Raw genomic sequence first — 24,266 nt, 5'->3', positions numbered from 1 at the left:
GGAGCCAACTCTCAATGTTCGCTAAAAATGGTCTATGAGTCTCTCCCATGGACTTGAATGAGCTTTTCTCATGTAGATTACAGCAACTGGATGTGTAGAACATTGCTGAAGGATTTTTTTTTTAATTATTTTTTTAAGGGATATAAAAGCCAAATAGTTTAGGTAGAAGCAGCCACTTAGCCAGCAGGATTATGAATTAATAAAACTTATTCCCAGAATCTTTTGCAACTGTTTCACGGATGTCACTAAACAGAGATGTTGTAGCATTTGCTCTAAAAGAACATAAAATGGCATGGGAAGATCCCTGTTGAGTACACAGGAATGAAAGAAAAAATAAGAAACAAGAAAGAGAGAATGGTGTCTAGCATAACATCAAGCAGGAAAATTACAAAAACCCCCACATTACTAGGACAGTTTCCCTTTAACATATAATATAAATTTTAAATGAAGGGCAAAGGAAAGTTTTAAGCAACCTTCAAAACTACTCTGAAAATAAGCGTTCATACTTTAGTAAGTCTTGATAGTCAAAAGATGCTGCGTGTCTCTGCTTGTTACAACACAATGGGCCTGGTAAGAAAAGTAATGGGTATACACATTGCTTTGTCCTGAATGCTAATTCCATTTGTGCTCCCATTCATCAATCACAATAGGCAAAGGATTTCAAAATTTTAAAGTTAATAAATATTTTTAAATAGTAAACCAGCTTTAGGATTAAAAAAAAAAAAAAGATAGTGACAGTGCTAGTTATAAAACAAGTGACGACTATGTTATTTAGTCAGATCCAAAAAAATTTGAAGGCATTTGCTATGAAGTCCTGGAAGCCTTTGGTCTAGATATCTGACATCAAATACATCATGACAAACCAGCAGCTTCTACTGCTGCTTATGTTCCCAGGCTTTAATGCCCTTCATCTGAAAAGCAAAAAAAAAAAAAAAAAAAAAAAAAAGAGGTTTCAGAACTGCTGCCCTATACAATGTACCAACTCAAGAGAAACTCCAGAAGTAGTTTCAAAAACATAGCAAAACCCAGAGAGATTTAAAAAAAATCAGCCATCAGAAGTTTAAAAACAGAAGGATCTACTAGGATCGTTGTCTTTTGTGCAAGTGCACAGTCAAGAAATCTTTTAAAGAAAAGCGTAAGAGTTTCAAGACAAAAATTGAGATCAATATCCCTGTTCAAAAATACTACACAAATTATCTTAGAAATAAAATACTAGCTGGGAAGGTACGTTATCTAACAAGTCTTATGGTCACTTTTTAACGTGTAAATCTGCCCTAGCCTACTTTTTACACAAGAGAGACAATAATGAAGAGATGGATTTTTGGCCTTGTGGATCCATGCTTGAGACAGGTATGGATTTAACTAAAAAATGAAAAGAACCTTAGATCACTTATAGCACATTATTAGAGATTTGTCTTTTATGAATTCTGGCTATCATGACTAATTTTGAGATGAATAGCTGAAGAATGGCACAGAATTGCAAACGTGATGCTACACATAGCCATGTAAAGGTGTATATTTATATATTTTATATAAATTTCAAAAACACATGGGAAATATTAAACAGCATAATCTTGCAGACTTCTTAAACAAAAGGGCCCACTTTTGCCTGCATGTATTTCCACAAAAAATCAATTTTACTAGACATACAGCATTTGTATTTGCTTCAGTTTTCTCTGGCTCATGACTGGAGCCAAAGCAGGCCTTGCTTTTGTATTCATGTGCTGCTCTCCCTTGTTGGTCCACTACACTCTGGGCACTATATTCTACTGTTGTAATAACTGAAGCACTCCTATTAGAAAAAAAACCAAACACACAACAAAAACGAGAACAGCTGGGAGGGCTCTGCAGAAGTGGAACTAGATTCAGGAAACCCAAAAATGCCCCACAGCACTACACATCCCAATTACCTTTCTCAAGTCAAACAGATTATGGCCCTTGTGTAACAGGGTTTGATGCCCCTGTTCTAGCATAATTGTTTTAGCTAATGCCCCAACTTTAAAAAGTTTGCCAATAATTTACACCTTTTGAGTTGTTATTGCTTAAGCAAACAGTTCAGTGTAGAAATACATTGCAGTTGTGTGCAACCTGGGTATGAATCAAAACAGATACTGAAAGTAAAACTACACGTGAACCTTGCATTAAACACTCATTCCAAACTGACACATCAACAATAAGGGCTGCAACAGGTACACAAGCAGCTTAATACCAACATCCTAAACCAACTCTTCAGAGTCAAATCTTGCCTTAAATTTCTTACCTAAACTATAAGAGCTTTTTTTGTTCCTCTTTTAAATTAAGGCAATGAAATGGCTACAGTTCCTAAAGTTCATTTTAGGGGAACAAAAATATACACCTTTTTTCTCTGAACTTTAGGCAGCAGAACGTAATGTAAAAAATCTGCATTGCATTAAATATGCAATGTCAGGTTGATGTAGAAAAACTGAACTAAAGACAAGTTAAAATATCATTTGGTTTTTCTTCCCTATTAAAACACAAACTCAAGTTTTGAGAGGAAAAATAAAGCTCAAAATCAGCTAAACTGTTTAGAGCTTTATATGTATCTGCATCACACTAACATGATTTTGGGTAGAAAACAAATCTGTATGTTTATCTGGCCACCCATATTTCAAACCAACGTGGGGGAAAAGGCACTGCATTTATTTTTCATTGTGCCCATACCTGTTTGCACATATATGGAAAAAATTTAAATTCAAATTTTCTGTTCATTCTCTCACACACACAAGTATGACAGATTGCAGCTAACACATAATAGCAGAAGCTGATTCAAAGTTGACCTCTCCTATTCCACTGTGTTATGTTCAAACTTCCAGGCTCTCTAGAATCTGAGATGGCTGCAAAGAACCCAGAGACAGGTACAAGATTTAGTCAGCATTCAGCATTTCTCAGTGCATTTTGCAGAAAGGGTCTAAATTAGGCATAGAGTTTTGTTGTTTATTTTACACAGAGAAGTCCACCAACATTTGCCATAAATTCTTCTAAACTCTTTAAGAAGGCCATCTTCTGCTTACGGTCCAGTGTAGGAGGAGTGCTGCTTGCAGTAAGCTTGTTGAAGGCATCTGCTAACCGCTGGTAAATTACTGGATCTTGTTGAGTTGATAGCAACGTTTCAACTAGCTCTGAATATTCAGCCTGTTAAATAAACAAGAATTTCATTAACTTTTTTAAAAAAATAAATAATATACACAACTTCTCTCAGCAGGACAAAATCCAAAGTCAAGGCTGTGACAGAAAACTATCAGTGCCTCTCTACCTGTTACTCACTACTTTCACTGACTAGAGTACCAGAAGCAGCTATGGACCCATGGACTCTCAGCTACCTCTAAACCAGACAAGGCCCTTCAATCACAGCGGGGTTTTCACTAAGGCCAGAAAAGCCTTTAGGGCTGGGTACGGCGCTCTGCAGTGCAGAGTAACACGAAAACGTGAAGGCACACCACTCAAAGGGCCTTTATCTCTTCCTTAGCATAGGCTTATTCCTGCAAACTGCACTTTTCTTCATGCCTGCCCCATGTGCCATACCTACCACCTCCTCCCACAGGTTTTCCCTTTTCTAGATTCTTTTCCCTGGGACAAAGAGCTTAGATTCCTTCCTACGAGCTTCCTACTTGCTCTCATGCTGACTTGGACAGAAAAGACGACAAAGAAACATGTTAAACATGACTAAAGGACACTGCAAGGGGCACCCGGAGCAAGCCCAGAGTGACTACCGAGCTCTGGGAGCAAGGGTGAATCGAAGGACACGGACTGGCAGTTCCCTCAGTTCCACCGGTGAAGGGCTTGCGTAGACACAACGTGAAGTTGCCACCGTGGGTAGTGTCACAGCGTCATTTTGTCTTACATGATCGTAAGTCCCTCTGAGGGATGAGGGCTGCTTACAAGAGGATCCACATGACAAAGTGGCTTGGCAACAGCTTTGCAGAGGTTTGTCAGCCTGGCAGGAAGGGCTTTACAGGGCACGCTGGGGGATGGTGGTAACAGCTCGTAGGTAAGCGAGGAGATAGAGACCAAGAGTAGTAAGAACACAAGGAAGCGTGATGAGTTTAAGAGTGCTCACTAGGAAGGATGAAACAGGTTGAAAGGAGGCCAACCTCAATGTCTGTGCAGAAATGCATTCAGCTTTGGAAACAAACGGGAAGGGTTAGAGCTCCCTGTGCAGATGCAGAGCTGCAACATCACTGCAGTACTGAAATGTGGTGGGACAGGTGGCATGACTGAAGCGCTCTGATGGGACCAACAGAAGCTCTTTAGAGAAAGAGAGGATAGAAGATTGCCATTCCTGCGAAAGGGGAGCTCAAATTAAGGATGCTTTTCTATGGACTGGGTAACAATCTAGTTGAGTGCTTATGGGTCCTGACCAGAGGAGAGGTGGTAAAGATGAAATCATGGTGGGAGCTTGTCACAAATCACTAGAACAGGGTGAGCGGTGGACAGAGTCATCTTCAAGCAACTTGAGGAAGTTTCCAGATCAGACTTGCAAGAGATTACCTCCCTGGCATTTGCTCCAGTGCAGATGGGCCACCCAGGGGTCACTTTGCATCTGCTACTCACAGCTAGGAAGAGCTGGTCAGGGATGTGGTAATTAATGGCAGCCTTGTCTACAGTGATCGTGAAATGGTGGAGTTCAGGATCCTTAGGAGAGCAAAGAAAGAGGACAGCTGAGTACAGGCCCTGGACATCACGAGAGCAGATTTCAGCTTATTCAGGAGACTGGTAGGTGAGGCCCCATGGGAGAGAGCTCTGAAGACAAAAGGAACGTGGGAGAACTGACAGGTCTTTAAGGACAACCTCTTCCAAGCACAAGAATGGCCTGTCAAACATTGAGGAAAACAATATAAACACACCAGGACACTGACCCAGCTAAGCAGGGAGTTCAAATCTGAACTCCAGTGCAAGGAGAATGTGCACGAGACAGAAGCAGGGACAGCTACAAAGGAGGAAAACAGAAACTGTCTGGACAAGAACAATGACAGAAATGCAATGGTCACCTAAAGCTGAATTTGGTAAGGGACGCCACGGACAGCAAGAGCAGCTTTTACCAGTACATTAAAAGAGCAAAAAAGGAACAGGGTAAATGCGGGTCCTGCTGCTGCTGAATGGAGCAGGTGACTGAGTGACAACAGACAAAAGATAATACTCAATACTTTCTTGGTCTTCACTGACAGGTTTTCCCAGACCTTTATGACTGGAGACAGGGTTTAAGGAGGAAAGGAACTACTAGTAGTAAAGAGGATCAACCCAAGGAGATCTCTTGAGAAATCTTGATGCATACAAGCTCATGAGGCCTGACAGAATCCATCCAATGGTTCAGAAGGTTGGCTCATATCATTACAATGCTGCTATCATCACTGAACGATTAAGAAAAACAACTCCTGGAAGCTATCTCTGGGCACGTGAAAGAAAAAGGGACTGAGAACAGCCAGTGTGGATTTACCAAGGGTAAATCACGCTTTACCAGCCTGTCTTCTGTGATTAGATGACTACATCTGTGGATAAGCAGATAGCAATGGATGCTTGATGTCAGCAGGTCTTTAGCAGTCTTGCACAGTATCCTTGTAACCAAGCTGGGATTTTATTGTCTAGATGGGTGGACTTCTACATGGGTGAAAACACACCTGTAACATCAGCTCCTAAAGGATTGTGGTTAATGGCTCATATTCCACCACGACGCAGGTTACAAGTGGCCCTGACAGCTCTCATTTGGGCCTTGTCCTGTTAAATATTTTAGCCAGTGACCCTGAAGAGGACAGGAAATGCCCTCTCCTCAAGTGTGGATGAAACCAAGCTAGGGAGCGCAGCCAGTGCATTCAAGGGCAGGACTGACATTCAGACACCTAGTAGGCTGAAGGAATGAACCGATAGGAATCTCATGAAATTCAACAATGATAAATATAAAGTCCTGCAGCTGAAACAGACTAAACCCCTGCAACTATATAGACAAAGAACTCACAGGCTGGGGAGCAGCTCCGCCGAATAAAGGACCTGAAGGTCCCGATGGACAGCAAGCTAAGCAAGTCAACAGTGTGCCTTGTCAGCAGTGAACACTAACAGCATACTGGCCTGTATTTATTATTTGTCTTTACACCACACTTGTTAGATTAGATGTGGAATACTATGTTCCATTTTGGACTCCTTAACACAAGAAGGATATTGATGAACTTCAACGAGTCCAGTGCTGGGCCACCAAGACTGGCAGGTGCTGAAAGCACATGAATGATGAGTACAATAAAGATTCAATAGACTGCTCAGAGAGGCTTTGGCATATCCATCTTGGAGGTTTCCAAGACAGCCAGGAAAAAAAAAAAAAAAAAAAAAAAAAGTCCTGAGCAACCTGATCTGAATTCAGTGTTGATCCCACTTTGAGCAAGGAACTGGACTACAGACCTCCTGACGGTCCCTTCCAACCTGAATGATTCTGTGATTTCCCAGACACACAGTCACTAACCACTCTCCTTTAACAAATGACTGGTTTTCAGGGCATAAGTGTCTAAAAGCCATACCTGATGCAAACACACTAATGTGTAGAACGCTTCACCCGCTGCAGTTGTCATTTCTGTATTGTGCTTCTGGAGTACCAACATATCAAAGACCATCTGAAATCACAAAACGGAAGTAGTTACGGAAGCATAAACTTAGCTTTCTAACTTTACCAATGTTTCCTGCTGAACCTCATCTTCACTTCTAATAATGAACACTTAATTACAAACATCCAAGGTTGTTTCATTGTTTTTTTACTTTAGATAACAGTAATTGGAAAGCCAAGTTCTTTTAGAAATTGAGTCATGGTTTAACAGCACAAATTCACATCTCAAAGTACTGAAACCTGCTGTTGATTTATGTGTGTTCTTCAGAGAGAAATGCCATCTCTTTATTTTTCTCCAAAAGCTGCAGATATGCCAGAGAAATAATAAAAGAGCCTTTCGTCTTCTAGAATAAAGCAGGGAACTTTTTCCTCAAGTTTTGGAGACTCCTACAGCTCATGGGAAGCCAAACAGGTTAGTAAAAACAGTACTATAGTTTTAAGTCGAAATTTAGAGAAAAGGTAGAAAGCTATGTTAACTTAGTGGAAATATAAAGACAAATAAAATTAAGGCATTTCTCATTCTCTCAGCCAGGCTGATGTATGCTTTTAATGAGAAATCCCCAGAAGTCTGTATATCAGTTTGGTAAAAAAAAGAAGTCTTAAGGAGAACTGAAATCTTTGCAAAAATCAGAAGACAAACACGTAAGTTCCACAATTATTTTGTTCCCAGTTAGCAGGAACCTGGTTGCTACCAGGTCACTCCAAAATTTGATGAGATAGAGTGGATGGTCCTAAAAGGAAGGTACTAAATATGACACTGGATTATAAAAATGCGTAAGTAATTGGATACATTAAATAAATGACAACATTTTCTTTCCAGTTCCCAACCATGCTCTTTCTTCTGCCTCTTGTTTTAGTACTACCCAGCCTCCAGTTCACACAACTCTGGACACTTTCTATTTCACAGTTTTCACAGTAAATTTGACTGCCAAAATTGTCAGTTAGGTCCATTCTAGAGCTTGTGTGTAGAGCTTGGATAAATATTAACTGCATTCTGAGAGGCTTAGGTCTTTTGTCAATTGGTGGTTAAGTAATTTCCTCCTCCTTTGTATTCTCGTTCAGTGTCTCCAGTCCTTCATGCTCTCTTTCTTCTTAAACTGCCAATTTTTTTTAGGTAACAGGTTGTTTCTTACTATATGTGTGGTCCTGATTAACCTGGTCATCAGATAGGATCACTGTTTGGCCTCCTGACACTACCTCTATGTTAAAAAACCAAAGTAACATGAAACGCAGCTACCTTACCTTAAGAAAGTGCCTTGTTGCTAGAAAAAGGGTTGAATCTGTTTCTTGTGCTTTTGCACACTGTTCTGCTAATGGTGTTATAGCCTCCAGACAGAGCTGGCAAACCTCTGAACTCATCCTGATAATGGCCGTTAAAGAATAAAGTCAGATTTCAACTAAATTTTGTTAAAACTTACCAGTTGTGTCACTAGAAAATATTTTAAATGCTTATATGTTCTAAGATTTCTTTTTACTATAAAGCTGTTAATAAATAAATAAATAAAAAAAAAAGAGAGGAAAAAAGAATTCCAGCTTTGTTGCCTTCTTTTAATAGCTACACACCCTAAGGTAACATAACCCTCTCTGACATAACATTTTCAGAAAGAGTCCCTTATGGTCAAGCTCATCTGTTTCTGACACGTGCCACAGATTAGTGAAAATGGTACTCCCATTATGAGAGGGAGAGCCCATTGGCACCCTGACAGGAAATGCTCTGGAGCCAGCCCAGTAGAACAGCAGCAATGTTTTGTATTACCAGCTGAGAAACTAATTCAGGAATGGCTTTGGGATACCAGCTGAAGGCTTATGAAGTTACACACTCTTCAATGAAGTAATGGAGGAGGCAGGAATGGCTGCCAGAAAAAACTTACATACTAAACCACTTAAAGGCTGCATTCAGACACCACAAGTCAGAGGCAATTCAGCTAATACTAGAAGCTCAATAGACACTACTGTGAAACTCTCAATCACCAGCGAGCGGAGAGTAAGAGTTGATTACCAATATGTAATTATAGATACTGACAGAAAAGGAAAAAAAATACAAATTAAAAAATAATCAGATTTTTAACAGGTCTTTATAAAAGCAACTCAGATTTTTAAACACTCCCAAGCTCTATAAAGGATACGATGACATCCCTAACTCCAGTGAGTACATTAGGCTCTTAAAGAGGTCCTCTGGAAGTTGTGGAATTTTCTCAGGGAATATCTCACAGATGAAAGTGATCAATTTGTAATATTGATTACACAGGGATGGAAACTGTCAAAAGAAAAAAACATGGTAATTTTAGAATCAATCACATAACTCTATTCCGACATAATTTCCATCTGTACAGAGAGACAGGACTGATGCTTTCCACTGGAGAAGAAAAGACAATTTTAACACACAACTTCAGAGTCATTAGGATGGCTACAACTTTATTAGCAAACACTGTAGTATAATAAAAAAAGATTGCTATAGCTCAACAGTTGATGGTGAGAGTATGGTATCTGCTCTATACAAACCCAAGGAGCTTTGCTGCAGGCATGACTAGGTCTAGACCTGTGGGGTAAAAGTCTCACGAGCACTCGGAGCACAACAGAGGAGCTCCTAGGGCACATCCTTTGACTAAGTTTCATCTAAAATGGGCACAGCTCTCACACTCAGCAAACGCTACCAGATGAGAAAGCATGTTAAGAGGGGACAACTGAGGTACACTTCAGAGGTGTTGCCCTGATGCAAAGTAAAACATTAACACAATACAACCCAATGAAATACTGCTATTCCATTGCTTCATATTTTACTGTTGTAGTGAGAAGCGGCTGATGTCTACGATACAAAAGCCAGCTGTACTATGAAAATATATTTTTTTTGTTTAAACTAATATCACTGTTTATCCTTCCCATCACATTTCTGACTATCAAAAAAAAGGATTCACAAGCCATATTTCAGGTTTGGCTAATTGTTGACTTGCACAGACCCACTTTTAGAAGAAAAAAAGATTTTTCTTCTCACCTTACAATATTTCTTTTCATACAGTATCTAGAACTACAGAACAGTTATTTACATTTTAAAAAGCCTAGAAAACTCAGCTTACAGAGGTAGAATGCATACAGGAATGAATTCTAGGAACTCATTACTATAAAGTTTTCATATTCTAGCAGCTACGTGTAAAAATATACTTACCTTCAGCAGATCCTGGGACATTAGAGGCAGAACTAGATTAACCCCATATAAGACAACATCTGCTGCTGATACAGATCTATTTGTAGCTTGCCCAGGCTCATGTCCTCTAAATACTTCATCTGTAGAAAAGACAAAAAAGGTTTTGTGTAAAAGGAGGATAAAAGATACTGAAGGAAGAGTCCCATTTCTTTATAATAAAGAAATTTTTGAAAATAGGACTATTCCCCTCTCCCCAAACAAAAATATGAAGCACTGTATTAAAATAGAATCTTTGTGAGTGGAGGCTGCCACACCACTCACTCTATATATATTCATTAGGACTAAGCATTTCATGATCACGTGTACCAGATGGCATGCTAAAACAGAACGCTTCAGATACTGAGGGCTCTCTTCTGTTACAGAACATTGCATTTGTTTCTAGTGATAGCTGCTTCATGCCTGCACACATGAACAGATCGTGAGCAAAACATTACTGCATTTTTATACTTTTTATATATACATGTTATGTATTTACACATTTATATGTATTTTACAAGCACAATGAGAAAAAAAATGGGTTAATGCATAAAATTCTGTAGTTTAGACATTGCCAAGTTTTCTTCCATTACAGGTAAGGCGTTTTCCATTAACTAGCAGTGACCTTGCCTTTATAATTCCTGCACTGAGTCAGCAACAATATGCAGACAACTTTAGATACATTGGATCTCCAGGCGTTACATTTAGGTAGTATTCACACTGCTTAGTTTCACAGCATGTACTTTACAGTGTTCTCCATGCAACTAACATCCAATCTCTGACCTCAAAGGGAATAGTTTACAGGGCACTGAGTTGTCCATTCAATGGACAAAGTCTAAATCTGGTCCTGTATTTGTGTTGTGCATGCTTGACAAACTAGACTGATGCACTGAATTTTGGAGTACAAGGTTCTCTCTTTCAAGCTGTACCTCAGAAAAACAATGAGCAACATCAAAACAGCCTAGGCAGATCCAGTTCGTTACTGAGCGTGTTTTCTCTGCAAACTGTATAGGACGTGGTAAGATTTGAATCATGCAAACGTGTTTCAAGCTTATTCAAAAGCAATGCAGCAAGCTAAGCTAGAACTTGCAGATCATATTCAGGATGACCGCAACTCTAAGTGGCAAATATACAGAAGAAAGTAACCAGTTAGGATACAAAAAAGAACACTTAACTTTGCATGTATTCACGTAACAACGTTCTGTGAATGAAAAATACAGAGAACCTCAAATATGATGGAATTTTCATGAGCTCAGTGTTGGTAAAAGACCCAACTTTTTTGTAACATGGCAATCCACCTGCCCCTGCCCTCTTGTGGAAATTTACTATTCTGACTTCTCTATGGGTTTTCTATTACAAAACTGCTGCTACTACATGTTCAGACTTGCAACATTCAGATTGCAAGCTGTTTCCTAAATGCCCTATTTATTTTATGCCAGCAATAGTAGTTTCAGATGCTAGAACACTGTGAAAAGTTCTTTCTTTGCTACTGGCACATTAAATAGTAATTTCCATATCTTGATCTAATCAAGCCTGAACTCCAGTTTTCACTTTATCTGGATCAAGCATGCCCCAACAATGATTTTTACAGTGTAGAGCAAGTTATGGCTCAGCCATAACCAATTCCTTCATACCTGTATCACTGAAATCTATGAATTCTTTTGATAGAAGATTAGTGAGAAGTTCCATAATAAGAAGAAGATCCTGGTACTGGTCTTCCTCTGCTGTAACATCAATCCGTTGTCGACCTAGATTATTCTTGGAATACACCTGGAGCAGAGTTAGGCAGGCCTCATACAAGTTCATGGCTTTGGCCTATAAAACAACGTTAGATAGTAAGAAAACTTCCATACACTAGAAGTGACACACTTTGTCTTAAGACGGCATTACTTGGTTGATGATACCTCCAGATTTTGATTTCAGTTATACGACCACTTTTTGTAACAACTGCAGACAAAATCAGGGAAACTGTCACCTTGAACAATAAGAACACTTACAGCTATATATTGATGTGCTCACAAACCAGATTACCAACAAAAGCCCTTGGGGACTCACTTCAGCTATTGAAGGTTGGAGCCACAGCACGCTGTTTGAGCACACCCAGCTTGGAACAGGCAGGCACTCGTCTAGATGCAAAAGCAAAATGAGCCAACAGCACAAAGATATCAACGTACTGCACTGACTCATTTTACCCATTAACTTCTTGGTATCTATTAATGCCTTGTTTAGGACCAAGGGAGTCTCTCTATTTGTCACATAAAACAGTGCTGCAATTCTCCTAAACTAGCCTTCCGAGAAGTCTGATATGGTTAAAAAAACTGCTCAACATGGTCTGCACTCTTTTGCCACCCATGCATAGAGTTAGACTAGTGATAAACTCTGGTTACATTTATTGGTGTAAGAACAGTATAAAAAAGATTTAAAAAATAAATGTTTGCAAGTGTATGTTTTTAAACAAAGAAATTCCTCTGACAGATGTGACCATATAGCATTTCTTTCTCTATAGAATCTAAAAATCACTACACTTTGTTTAAAGTGATAGCACTGTATACACATATATGCACATGCAAACACACACACACTCTCTCTCTCTTCCCCTCCTGGTTGTATTTACCTCTCCAAGATAGCAAATCTGTTTATGTGCAACTTCAACAAAGACTTCTATTATGAGATTAACAGTCTCTGGTGTGTTTTTGTATACTTCCATTAATCCAATGCAATTATTAAGGAAGTCCATTAGGAAATTGAAGAGAATTGCTACGTTATCAATCTGGGTAGCCTCAGCAATGCCACAGAGTGCTTCTAACGTAGCAGTGATTTCCTGTTTCACTTCCTCCTCCTGACAGATCTGCTGAAAGTTTTCTTGGTTTATCACATTCAAGAATCGCTGTTGAAGTGGCTGAAGAACCTTGAAATTTTTCAGAAAAGTTACATTAAGACAAGCACACTATTATACGAGATGTGAAATTTAAGTAATTTAGCAAGTTCAGGTATTGCTTTTGGCATGGCAGTACAAGAATCTATCACTTCCAGTTTCAACAGCTCATTTATATTATTATTTGTCATATTACCATAAGATGAAGTGGTAGTGATTAGTGATTCTCATTATCCATCATCACCTGCAGGCTGGTTTCAACATGAGCACCTCCATAAATATGTTATTTTGCAGTGTCTGAACAAATTACAGTGACTTTCTGTGGCTCACAGTATTTAATACTCTTCCATATTCAGTAGTAGGGGGAAAAATTGTTAGTTTATCAATGATCCTGTGCACAACTATCTTTGTCATATTATGATTCTCAATAGCACAATCTCTTTTGTAATCAGCTGTGTTTGGAACCAGTTTAGAAACTTCCATAATAGTTACATGTTTTCCCAAATTACTTCCAGTGCACTATAGTCTTCCCTTCATTCACTAATTTCACAGCTTTGCTAATAAAAGCAAGCTTCTCTCAGAAGGCCAACACTCTACAAACTCACATGGTGCCTTCTGATCACATTTTAGCTACTTTCTAGCACCAACCTTTCTGATATTAAAACTCTGAGCTTTAATGGAGTCAGGGCACAAAAAGCTGGCCAAGGCTCTTCACTGTGTTCCACATTAGCTTTTTACTTACTGCCAACATCATTAAGTGAATAACTGAATAATTCATAACACCACCAAATTAAAAAAAAAGGAAGAAATTACACAGTTCCATGGGAAATTTTTAACCTTTTATAACAGCTTCTGTTAAGTGTACAGCTATACTGGCTGCTTCACAAATCCTCTAGGTAATTACTAGTTGTTTCTGTTTAGGTTATGTTTTAGATACATTTTTTGGCAGCTCATGGGTGCCATACAATTATTGACCTTCGAAGAGAATGATTTTTAAAAATTATCAATACTAGGTGCTCAGAAGATTCTATACAAGTTGACTATGTGTTACCATGAAATTCCCTACACTAACTTGTTTGTAGTATGTGCTAAAACAGAGGTAACAGAAGCATTACAATAACTTACCTCTGTCCAGTATTGTTGCTTTGTTTCTGTATCCATATGAGCAAAACCTCCTAGAACTAAAGCTTTCATTAGTGTTCTTTGCACAGAACTGGACAAATAGTGAAGAGGAGGGCTTCGCCTTGCAAATTGTTTTGCTAAATTCCACCAGTTTTCACACTGAATAACTAAGTTTGCCCTAAAAGAGGGAAACACAGTTTAATTAAAGAAAAGGCTTCACAAAATTGTATGAGCAGAGCACATCAGGCTGCTAGCAGCTGTCAGAAGATTATCTTTTTTAATTCCTTTATTCTAAGGCTAAATTGCCTTTTGACTTTCATATCATTAATGTCTCACCTCTAAAATTTCTAAAGTATATACTCTGACAGTAGCTCAATTCATACGGGAGAAAAGCAGGGAAGTGCTTTAGTTTTACACACATACACACACAGGGTTAATGGACATACTGCACGGATTAAAAGCTTAGTCTCATTACGTCATGATAAAATAAGCAGTTTATTCCAAAACTAGCTCCTGTGGGTTTTAATTTTTTTAAAAAAGAAAATTCCTCAAGTGTTTCAAGCCTCAAACTTCAGAACAGTCTTTCAGACGACTGAATGCATGATTGCATTTATAATTGCATGTCAATTCACAAAAGTAAAACATTCAAGAATTTCCTGCTTCATGGTTTGTAATACCAAAGAAAACTCTGAATTGTCTGAATCAGCCAAATCCTAGATTTTTTTTAAAGAATTTTTAATATGTTTACAAAACACGCTTTATACTGCCTTAGCCAGTATCTGAACTCAATCCAGAAGAACTTGTTCAACAAAAATAAACAATGCAAAAATCCTTGCAAGAAGAGTGGAGACCAGGAGAGTTATCATTTCTCACTGTTTAAGAGTGAGGCATAAAGGTAAGGGAAGGAGAGTGCACTTCTAAATAGGTTATGTTTTCTCAAATACAGGTCTCACTCCTCACTTTGTCAGACAACTTTATTTTTTTTTTTCATTTATATTATGTTAAAGTAACTTGACTTAGAGAGACATAATTATGAAGTGCCCTATATCTGGATTACTTTGGCCAAAAAAATTTAAAGGAAGCAAAAGAAATTTTTTGACTTCCAGAGGTATAGCAACTTACCGCTCTCTCCTTTCCACTAATGTTACTAGCAGTTGTACAGTATCATTTGCAAGGTCCTGCTCTGAACTCCACACTGCCAGGTTACTGATCACTTTTTCTAAAAGGTAACCCACAATCCACTGGGAACCCTCTGTATCAGCACCAAATGCTGTACTAAATGGCAGACTTATCTATAAGAAAAGCATTAAAATGAGTGAGTTTTACAGAAGCCAGAACCCCAAAGTGTATGGTAATCATTGTCAGCAAATTCTTTTCAGGCTGTCACTTCTTCCCTACTTAAAATACACAAAAGTTACATAGACAAAGGCAAAGAATACCTGTAACAAAAATCTTTGCCAAATTTATCTTGCTTTTTTAAGCATAACACTTAAAACAAAGAAAAATTTCAACCTCATTACAAAATCAGGTTTAAGTATGCTTAGCTTTCAAGTCCAGTGAAAATTCAAAAGCTTTAAAAATTAAGCGAAAGATCCCAAATTCATCTCTCAAAAGTATTTCCATTAATTTACAATGGAATGCCTCAAAATTCACTGATGAAAATCATTAGAAACAAACCTAGCTATTGATCCAGGATGAATCTTGTAAAAGCTTTCATCGCAATTTTTCCGCATCTGCTTTCTGCAGATTGCTCCTTTGGTCTATACATCTTTTAGGAAAGGTGTCACATTCTGGTCCTGGCGCATTAAAATACACTTCCTTGAAATTTTCTGTTCTATCCTTAAAAAAATTTCTCAAGATTGAAAACCAAGGGTTTTGTAATAATTGTGCAGGGGATTCCTGTCAGCACACCACTAACATTTCTAACTTTAAAACTCATAATATATACATGACTGAGCATAAAGTTTAAATAGAGGTTTCAATCACTTTCACATGTCAACACAAACTAAACGTGTGCATTTCCTAGATACTCTGTTTTGTTTCTTCATGTTGTTTCTCATGTGGATCTCCATCTTACATGTTCTCCAATTCTTCCCCAACTGGTATCTTTACAAATTCTTAGCTCTGCTGTAAGTACAAGGTGAATAATATGATTCTAAATATTTACAAACCTATGGTATACCTATTTTTGTTAAGGAGGGCCCTCCTGAAGCGTTAGTATTCTTAGTTGCTTCAATAGTGGAAATGAAGGTGGGGAGGAGGAGGCTTCCTTCTTGAAAGTTAGTCAACAGGACCTCCTCAGGATGAACGGCCTCTGTCAGCTAGCTGGATTATAGTTAGTCCAATAAGCAAAATCAGGATCAAGGTCTAATCATGATTAGTGCTGCCCAAACATGGTAAGAAGTTGCCCTTTGCAAAGAATGCACCATTGAAATCATGATATATACAATGAGAACATACGAGAATGGGGAGAGGAGAGAAAGTAGTATGACATTAGCTAATGCCTACTACCTTGTGATGGTGTTAAACATCTAATTCAGGATCGTGACCAGGTTACTCACTAAACCATCCATCAAGGGCAACCACTGTATTTGAGATGGACTAAGATCTGATGGATAGTGAGAAGTAGCTTATAAATTTGCTGTGGTCCATGAGTTTCACCCACTATGCAGCCTGAGAGTGTGCTATGCTATTCTGCTACAGCAGTGGCTATCAAAAAATTATGTTTGCACTGAAATGTGCAAGAAGGGTCCCCTAACAACATATATGTCTAATTAAAAAACTGAAGAAAACATCAACTTCCAAACAAATTCCAAAATAAACTACAACCCATTTAACATGAAAAATGCTTTATCATTGCCCCTTAAAATAGCTACGCTGACATCTGCATTCACAGGATAATATTGCTAATACTCACCAACTAATTCACAAAAGTTATATCCTTACCTGATCATACAGCTTTTCATCTACCAGGAGGTAAGTCTTCGCCCACCGCTTGAGGAACCATACAATATCTTTGCCCATCTGAGGGCTCAGGAGGTGCGTGAGATTTGCCCTTATTGCTCTAGATTCTACTTCTGACACTCTTAAAATAGCAGATAACAACCTGCAGATTTAAAATACAACGAGGATGCTGAGAGTGGGTTTTGGAGAAACAATGTGACTACCACACACTTTCATTTTTCTTGAAATATGACAGAAGAAGCAGGATAACACAAAGTAGTTCAACTGCAATGAATCTATTATTTCTTTAAATGCAAGGAGGGAGAGACAGGATAGACTGGCAAATATCCTCCATAAAGTCAGCATACGCATTAAAAGATAAAGTGATTATCTTTGACATCAAAATCACTGCAACAAAGAATCCTCACAAGCATCAAGGGAATGAAGACAAATGGACTATTATTTGGAACGCTTGAAAAGCTTTTTGAAAACCTGATTCTCCCTTCCCTGTACCATTAAGCTTAGTGACCAAGTGCGTCCTAATTGTGCAGCTTTCACAGTGTGATACACACTGAAGAACAAATACAGAAATGACCTGTTATTTCTCTCTTTTTCAATACTGCAGAGAAACAGTCTGAAATAGCAGATCACCAGGTGACTGCATTAATACAATCTGTCCATAACTACATTAAATATTAGCTTTTGTAGTACAGGCATTTGGTCAGACTGTGATAGCCCACAAGGAATTTAGGAGTTGCCAGTGGTCTGTTTCTTGAAGATCTTTCAGAGCTATTGCCAAAGAGCCTCAAATCTCTCCTTATTTAGATCTGATTTTGTTCCCATCACCACCGAGACACTGCGTCAAGAAATCTTGTTTGGCAGCCACTTCTTGAAGCTACCAATAGTATCAGTGATCAGTACTTCTAAATATTTCGTACATCACTGCTAATGAAGACCCATTTTTTCTAGCCTTTTCCAGGAAAAGAAAACATGAAGTACACAACAACTAATCTTGGGTGAAGAATCTTCCATGTCAATTAAAAGTTAAATGCAATCAAAAGATTCAAACTGAGGAGTCCTTCATGGGCATCAGCCTTCTTGCAAAAAGAGAATGGAAAACCCTTCTCCTGCTCCTTTTATAGGCTAACAGAGATATGTACACGTAAATGACAATTCTTCCTGCACTGATGACCAATTTTGCTGCTACTGTCAAGCTTAAGCAAACACTTTACAGAGCACGTGATTTTTTGATCTACCAACTTTCTAGTAATTTAAGACATTTTAAGGCTTTTCTGTAACAGATCAAAGATGGGTTTTCAGTAGAGATAGAAAAACATTCCTGTTTGTTTCCAAGACTTTGGCTCATGTGCTCTGTTAAGACTATTAGGTCAACCTAGGCATTTCAGCCTTCCCACCCTGACTCAAGTTTTATCTGTTTTGATGCCTTACTTTCAGGACTCCCCTGGATCACCTTGACTTGAAATATCATCTGTATTTACCCTGCCTTTCTTTACCCTAAAAAAACCCAAAAAACCCAAAACCAAACCAACAAACCAAAACCAAAAAACTCACACTTCATCTTTTCTGTCTTTTCTTAATTTCTTTATACAGCACTGCCTTAATATGCTAGTTATAAAATCATTCTTATAAGTTATTTGCTCTTACTTTAATACTAGTTAAGGAGACATTTCCAATGTTCAGAGTTCACATGTTGCTTTTTTACTTTTCAATTTCACAGAAGTCTACTCAGTTTCACTTTTTTCCTCTGAAAAAGCATTTAATATACTTAATAGCACAACATGCATCCTTACCTAATTACAGAATCAGTTCTATTGTACCCTGGGATGGAAGAGGCCTTTTCTCCTGGAGATCCCAGAATCTGAAGTGTGGTATTGATGTCAACCTCAGCTGAATGTTTAATGGAATATTCCATTACTTCTGGAGGTATTAGCGGAGTCTCTCCCTGAGTATCATTAGCCAAGAGGTAGCCTTACATTAAAAAAGAAAAAGTGATCACAACATTCTACCCCAGGTTAACTTAGGGCTTTCTGATTATAGAGAACCCACTGGTTTAACTGCAGACATCATACCAGAATCAAATGTTTGCACAAATCCTGACTAATGCTGTTTAAATATGTTTAAGTTAACTTTAGAATCCTTAAAGGCATTCAGTAGAGAAGAACATAAAGTGACAAGAAACTATCAAATTTAAAAACAAAAAAAAAAGATAACCTTTGCTTCATGTAAAAGTACTACAGTCATTCAACTGGGGCGAAGTGGGTGGAACAACAAAACCTACCCCAAACAACATTTCTGTTGTCACTTTTTTCTTTTTCTGCTATGTGATAAAAGAAGCCTTGATTTTACAGCCTCCCCACCAGTATCTCATTTGGCCCTTCTGTTCTGCTAACATTTCAGATCTGTCAGAGGCACACCAAAGACATGCTATAATAAAGCTTTCCTTGCACAGCAGCTGCAGATCAGGTGAAGCATGGAGTTTTATACAATACTCTGGTGTCCAGATAATTAATATCAATTACAGCTTTAGTTGTAGTTTTCAATGTCTGACGTCATAACCATCTGTGAGCTACAAATATGAACTTTATCCCACAGTGAAACAACATTATAAACACATTCATGTCAACATCTGAAAGCAACTAAAACATCAGATGTTCAGAAAGATCCCACAAAATATTTCATATAGGTTTCTCCTAACAAAGTACAGACACTGCCTTAGTTGTTGTTATGTTTTGCAAACAGATGTAAGATCCATTGAAAAATCAAACCCAAAAAGGTTCCAGACTCCAGTTCCCTGAAACATAATAAAACGCCAGGACATGGATCATCAGCACTGAGTGGTTCTGGAACTTACTTGATTCTTTGCCACCACTGAGTAATATTGTTATCCTGATCTCACGCTGATTCCCTTATAAAGTCATGTGCCCCCAGACAATACAACTGGTATCTTGAACAGACTTAATTTCTTGAATAGGTTGATAGGTTGACTGATAACAGATGTCAAAAAAAATCTGTAACAAAATCAGTTGTGGAATTTCCAGAGGACATTGCCTCATGTAAAGATTTCATCCATCTTTCAAAGATAACATTCATGTTGCTCAAGGAAGAAGAAAGTAAAACAAAGAGTTTGCAAGCAGTGTATGTAAAATGAAAGCATCGTAAGGGATAAAATGTGTAGTTGATATACTGGGATTTTTTTTTTTCCTGAGGTGTTCCAGCTGCAGTAAGAGTACCAGAATAAGTACTATTCAAAGCTGTTCACTAACCTGTGACTAAAATAAGCCAATGAATATCCTCATACAGGTCATCAAGCACTTTATTGTCAATTGAGCCTGATGCTGGCGAGGCAAGTAACTGCTGCTGATGTCTCTGCAACTGGCCATGAAGCCTTGTCACTCGGTCTTCTAATAAGCTGTGGACAAATAACAATAAAATAACTTCACTGGTTTTGGCAAAGTCAGGCTTTTCATATGGGATGGCTTTATCAATTTGCATTCCATGACGACTTCTTGTACCTTGTAAGAAGAGGTATACAGTGTTCTGCAGCAATTCTCCCCAGCATGCCTACACTGGCCAACTGGTCACAGAACTGGTCTCTGTCATCTTCCTGCAGTTCACTTATTTCTTCTTCTTCCCGAGAGGCCACACCATTGGCAGTCTTTGGTTATTTCAACAAAATTAGAAGAAACCAATTAGTGTTACACTTGTTAAATATTATCATCACAATCTTCAACATTATGTTAGCTTTTTCTTTCAAGGTGTTCTGCATGGATGAACAACAGACTCATACTAAATTAGACACAGAATAGTTAAACATAGGAGTAAACATGGGTTCACATTGTTTCAAAATCACCATTTCACAAAACATGCTTTGTTTCTATAAAGACTCTGAAAAACTGAATCCACACCCAACTCCTTATTCAAAGTGCTTTTAACCCATCTTTTCTTTATGTAATGCAGCAAATCATTCTCTTTTGACAACTTCAAAGTTGCAGCTGTTTACTGAAGGGTGAGCCTCTGCTCTCAAAGCAGACTGAAAGTTCCTGTTACTGCTTTGATATTGAACAAGAAGCATTCTAAAATGCCAGCTGTGGCTTTTAAAAGGTTACTCATGGGATAAATCACTTATCTCACAGAATGACATGAATTAACCTGTGTACACAAGTTATGTCAAGACTGCCTGATATGAATTCAGAGTTCTCTTGTGAAATACTTCTCTGTTTCGGCATCTGTTACATACTGAGATAGCAGAATTAAGTTTTATACGGTGCTTTTCAGAATGAGGTATCTCTGAGATCTTCGCACAGCATCAAATTAAACAGAGGGGTTTTTATACAGTTATTGAATTGAATCTATGCAATAATTAATTCATCCAACATCTACATCCAACTCTGTGCAAGAATCTATTTAATAAGATCCAGATTCCTGGCAAAGAGACTAATCTGCTTGCCTTCTCCATGGGTCAAAAGATACCTGAGGTGCTTTTAGGTTTTCTCCAGAACAATCACCTCAAAAATTCAATTGGGAATTGATTTTATCCAAAGGAACCAGATAACATTGCAAGTTTCTCCTAGTCTGAGCACAGTCATTCAAATTTTTTTCAGATATATGTGCACGCCAATTATACTTTAAAAGTATACTTTGAAAATAATGTATGGAAGGTAACAATCATACAAAAGGCTTCCAATTTCACTGGGAATTTTAACTAAGACCCTAGTCCAGAGAAGGATGCTCACAATTTAGCCATAGCATCTGTGGGAGAACAGTAAAATGCATGTGATTTGAGTAACAAGTTTACTTTTTCTCTCCGCACCCCCCCCTTTTTTTTTAAAGTGACTTTCAACTTTGTATTTCTTTGTTTCCTCTTCAGAATGAGAGAACCAGATTGGAAAATGACCACTGAATAACAAATTCAGCAATTTTTAAATTTCTGAAGTAACAGATAGTCATCCCATACTAGCTCCTTTGAGCTACATAATACAGTACACACCAAAAGACATAGGCTAGTTACTATATATCATCATCAAGAACTACTAGAATGAGGGCTTACCAAATTCCTTGTACCATCAGGAGCAGCTAGATGGCACTGAATGTAGGAATTAAAGACCTGCACAGCATGTTGGGTAAAGAAACCTTTATGGAAATGTTTTTCATCTTGTACCAAAGTAAGCCAAGATTCCAGCAGCTTATCGTATGCTTCCATATATACCATGTCATCTTTGTCAAGCTGTAAGAAACGAAAGAAATGCAACAAAAATCTTATTCCTAAACTAAGCCAGAGGAACACACTTATATTCATTATTATTTAACAAATGTTCTTCTAATGTTGAAACAATTAAAAAAACAGTCACAAACCCCATCTAAGGATAGCCAAGAAAGGATCAGAACGAACTGAAGCAATGCACTGAAAAGGCCAGTGCAGCTTTCATGCTTGCTAGGCTTTAAAAAAGACTGTCAAAGTGTTAGCCATTTCTCTTCATCTGATGTTCAAAACACATACAGTCTTAAATTAAGCCTTTAATACATAATTACCTAAACACAGGAGCTACTGAGCTTTTACCACAAGGATGCCAAGCATCTCAGCTCTTACTAGTAACAATGAAGAACTGAGCTGTTTCTTTCTAATTAAATATACAAATACAGAACATGTGCATGTAGATTTATACGTATTCTGCTATTTCTGAAATAAAGAGGGAAAAGATGATGATTTTCTGTTCCAGACGAAATCATTGTAAGACTGCATGTTTTCAAGAAACCTCACTGCAAGTAGCCATTTTTTATGATGATACACAACTTCTCATTCTATGAATGAAACCCCCAAAAAAGCTGAATTCCACAGAATAAGCCTGCACCTCCAATTGCTTAGTGCATTGTAACAGATGCTTCATGTTCTTAGTTATTTATCTATGTTTCTATGTAGTACATAAGTTGCAAAAGGGAATAACACATCCAAAAAACAAAGTCCTGCATTACAGGCAAACTAGAGAACCCAAATTGCAAAGAGGCCATTTCTTTTTAAAAGTATTTTTAATGTACCTACTAACTTTTTTATTTGATGCAAAAAACTGACCTTCAGTAAATATATCCAACTTCAAGTAACTTAAAATGTGACCATATGGATGCTGCCAAAGGACATTTCTTTCCTCTAAGAAGTTTTAACCCACAGGAGTGCTTGCAAAAGTTACTTTGAGATAGCTGAGCTTAGTAAAATGATTCACTGATGAAATAAAGAGATATTAAGGCCTTAATCATGCTCCAGACAGAAGAATTCCTGACTTTCAGTGAAGTTACACACACAGCTGGATGAACAGGCAAGGAAAAGAAAACATTGTCTGGATGACTGATTAAGAGGGAAAACTGATATCACATTGGAAGCATTTCAAGATAGCTTCACAGCACCATTTTGTAACTGCAAAGCGGTCATATTTACAGAAGTTAAATACGGGGGACACTGATGCTAGTGTGAAAACAAAACCTGAAGATGACAAAGAGAGGCAAAATTATATTCTAAGTTAACATAAGCCACAAATACAGGATGGACACCACAACAAGTCTTTTTAAAACTTGGCTAAAGGACAACCGAATTCATAGACAACTCATTCAATCCTGAAATATTTTGAAATGTGTAATATATCTACATTTATAACATACATATAATCACCTATAAGAATCCAGAGCATGAGCCAATAAACAGACATGCCATTTTATGAAAAACAAAACCCCTCAATTCAATAATTTCAGAAGGTAATACAGAAGTTAATGTCACGGTAAAAAAAAAAGTTTTTAACACTTTACAGTATTCTCATCAGGAAGGTAGGATTAATAAGTGCCTCTATAAACTATGTGCCCAAACAGCAGAAAGAGCTTATCCATACTGAACAAATTTGGTCACAAAGGAACCTTACCAAAAATCCTCAATCATATTAGCTACAGCTAGGCTACCAAAGGTGTCGTACAGGTAAACTAAGTGACATGCTGTAGATGGGGAAGCTGAATCATTCTGATGGATCCAACAGAAGCAATGGCAGAGCCCAGTTCAGAATTCAGATCTTCAGGAAAGGCAAGATCCAACCAGTAAAGTCAAAGCAAAGATACTTAATTTCTCTAGTACGGGAAAAAACAGAAAATTGCTACTTCTTCCTTCAGTCTGCTGACCCTTTGAAGAAAGAACACTTCTAAAATTTGTCAAGCAGCAACAAGCTGGAAAGAGTTGGAAGCACATGAGAGGACCAAATTCAGAATGATTTCTCCCATCACGTGACGTTTTTTAATAATACCATGAAACGGGAACAGTGCATTAAGATTCATTTTGAGAAAAAGAAACCTTTGGTATAATTTCTATTTATATTTGATTTTTCACCCAACATCCTGTTCATACTCATCACTAATTCAGATGGACTATTTGATTTCTACTTCTGCATAAGCATTAATTGTTAAGCAAGATTAAGCACAGCTGTGGACAAGCTGCTTCTCTCAGATCCAGTGCTATTAAAGGAAGAGATTACTGGTCCAACTTGCACAATAAA

At 37.9% G+C, this 24,266-nt stretch overlaps 1 protein-coding gene across 1 annotated transcript in view; it reads right to left on the bottom strand.

Moving 5' to 3' along the window:
* Positions 1–2,482: 2,482 nt before the first annotated feature.
* Positions 2,483–24,266, bottom strand: part of XPO4 (exportin 4) — a 76,666-nt gene continuing 54,882 nt past the window's right edge. The window contains exons 10-23 of the mRNA XM_040583529.1: positions 21,791–21,967; positions 20,256–20,398; positions 20,007–20,152; positions 18,534–18,711; positions 16,726–16,885; positions 14,902–15,071; positions 13,783–13,957; positions 12,397–12,690; positions 11,417–11,597; positions 9,768–9,886; positions 8,731–8,861; positions 7,847–7,964; positions 6,522–6,614; positions 2,483–3,153 (exon numbers count right to left, since the gene is read on the bottom strand). Coding sequence (XP_040439463.1) covers positions 2,956–3,153; positions 6,522–6,614; positions 7,847–7,964; positions 8,731–8,861; positions 9,768–9,886; positions 11,417–11,597; positions 12,397–12,690; positions 13,783–13,957; positions 14,902–15,071; positions 16,726–16,885; positions 18,534–18,711; positions 20,007–20,152; positions 20,256–20,398; positions 21,791–21,967 — 2,283 coding nt within the window. The 3' untranslated portion in view covers positions 2,483–2,955. The remainder of the gene's footprint in view (positions 3,154–6,521; positions 6,615–7,846; positions 7,965–8,730; positions 8,862–9,767; positions 9,887–11,416; positions 11,598–12,396; positions 12,691–13,782; positions 13,958–14,901; positions 15,072–16,725; positions 16,886–18,533; positions 18,712–20,006; positions 20,153–20,255; positions 20,399–21,790; positions 21,968–24,266) is intronic.

Source organism: Falco naumanni, chromosome 2, assembly GCF_017639655.2.
Source record: "Falco naumanni isolate bFalNau1 chromosome 2, bFalNau1.pat, whole genome shotgun sequence".
Taxonomy (NCBI): domain Eukaryota; kingdom Metazoa; phylum Chordata; class Aves; order Falconiformes; family Falconidae; genus Falco; species Falco naumanni.
The sequence above is the reverse complement of the archived record's forward strand: the minus strand, read 5'-3'. Positions and strand labels throughout refer to the sequence as shown.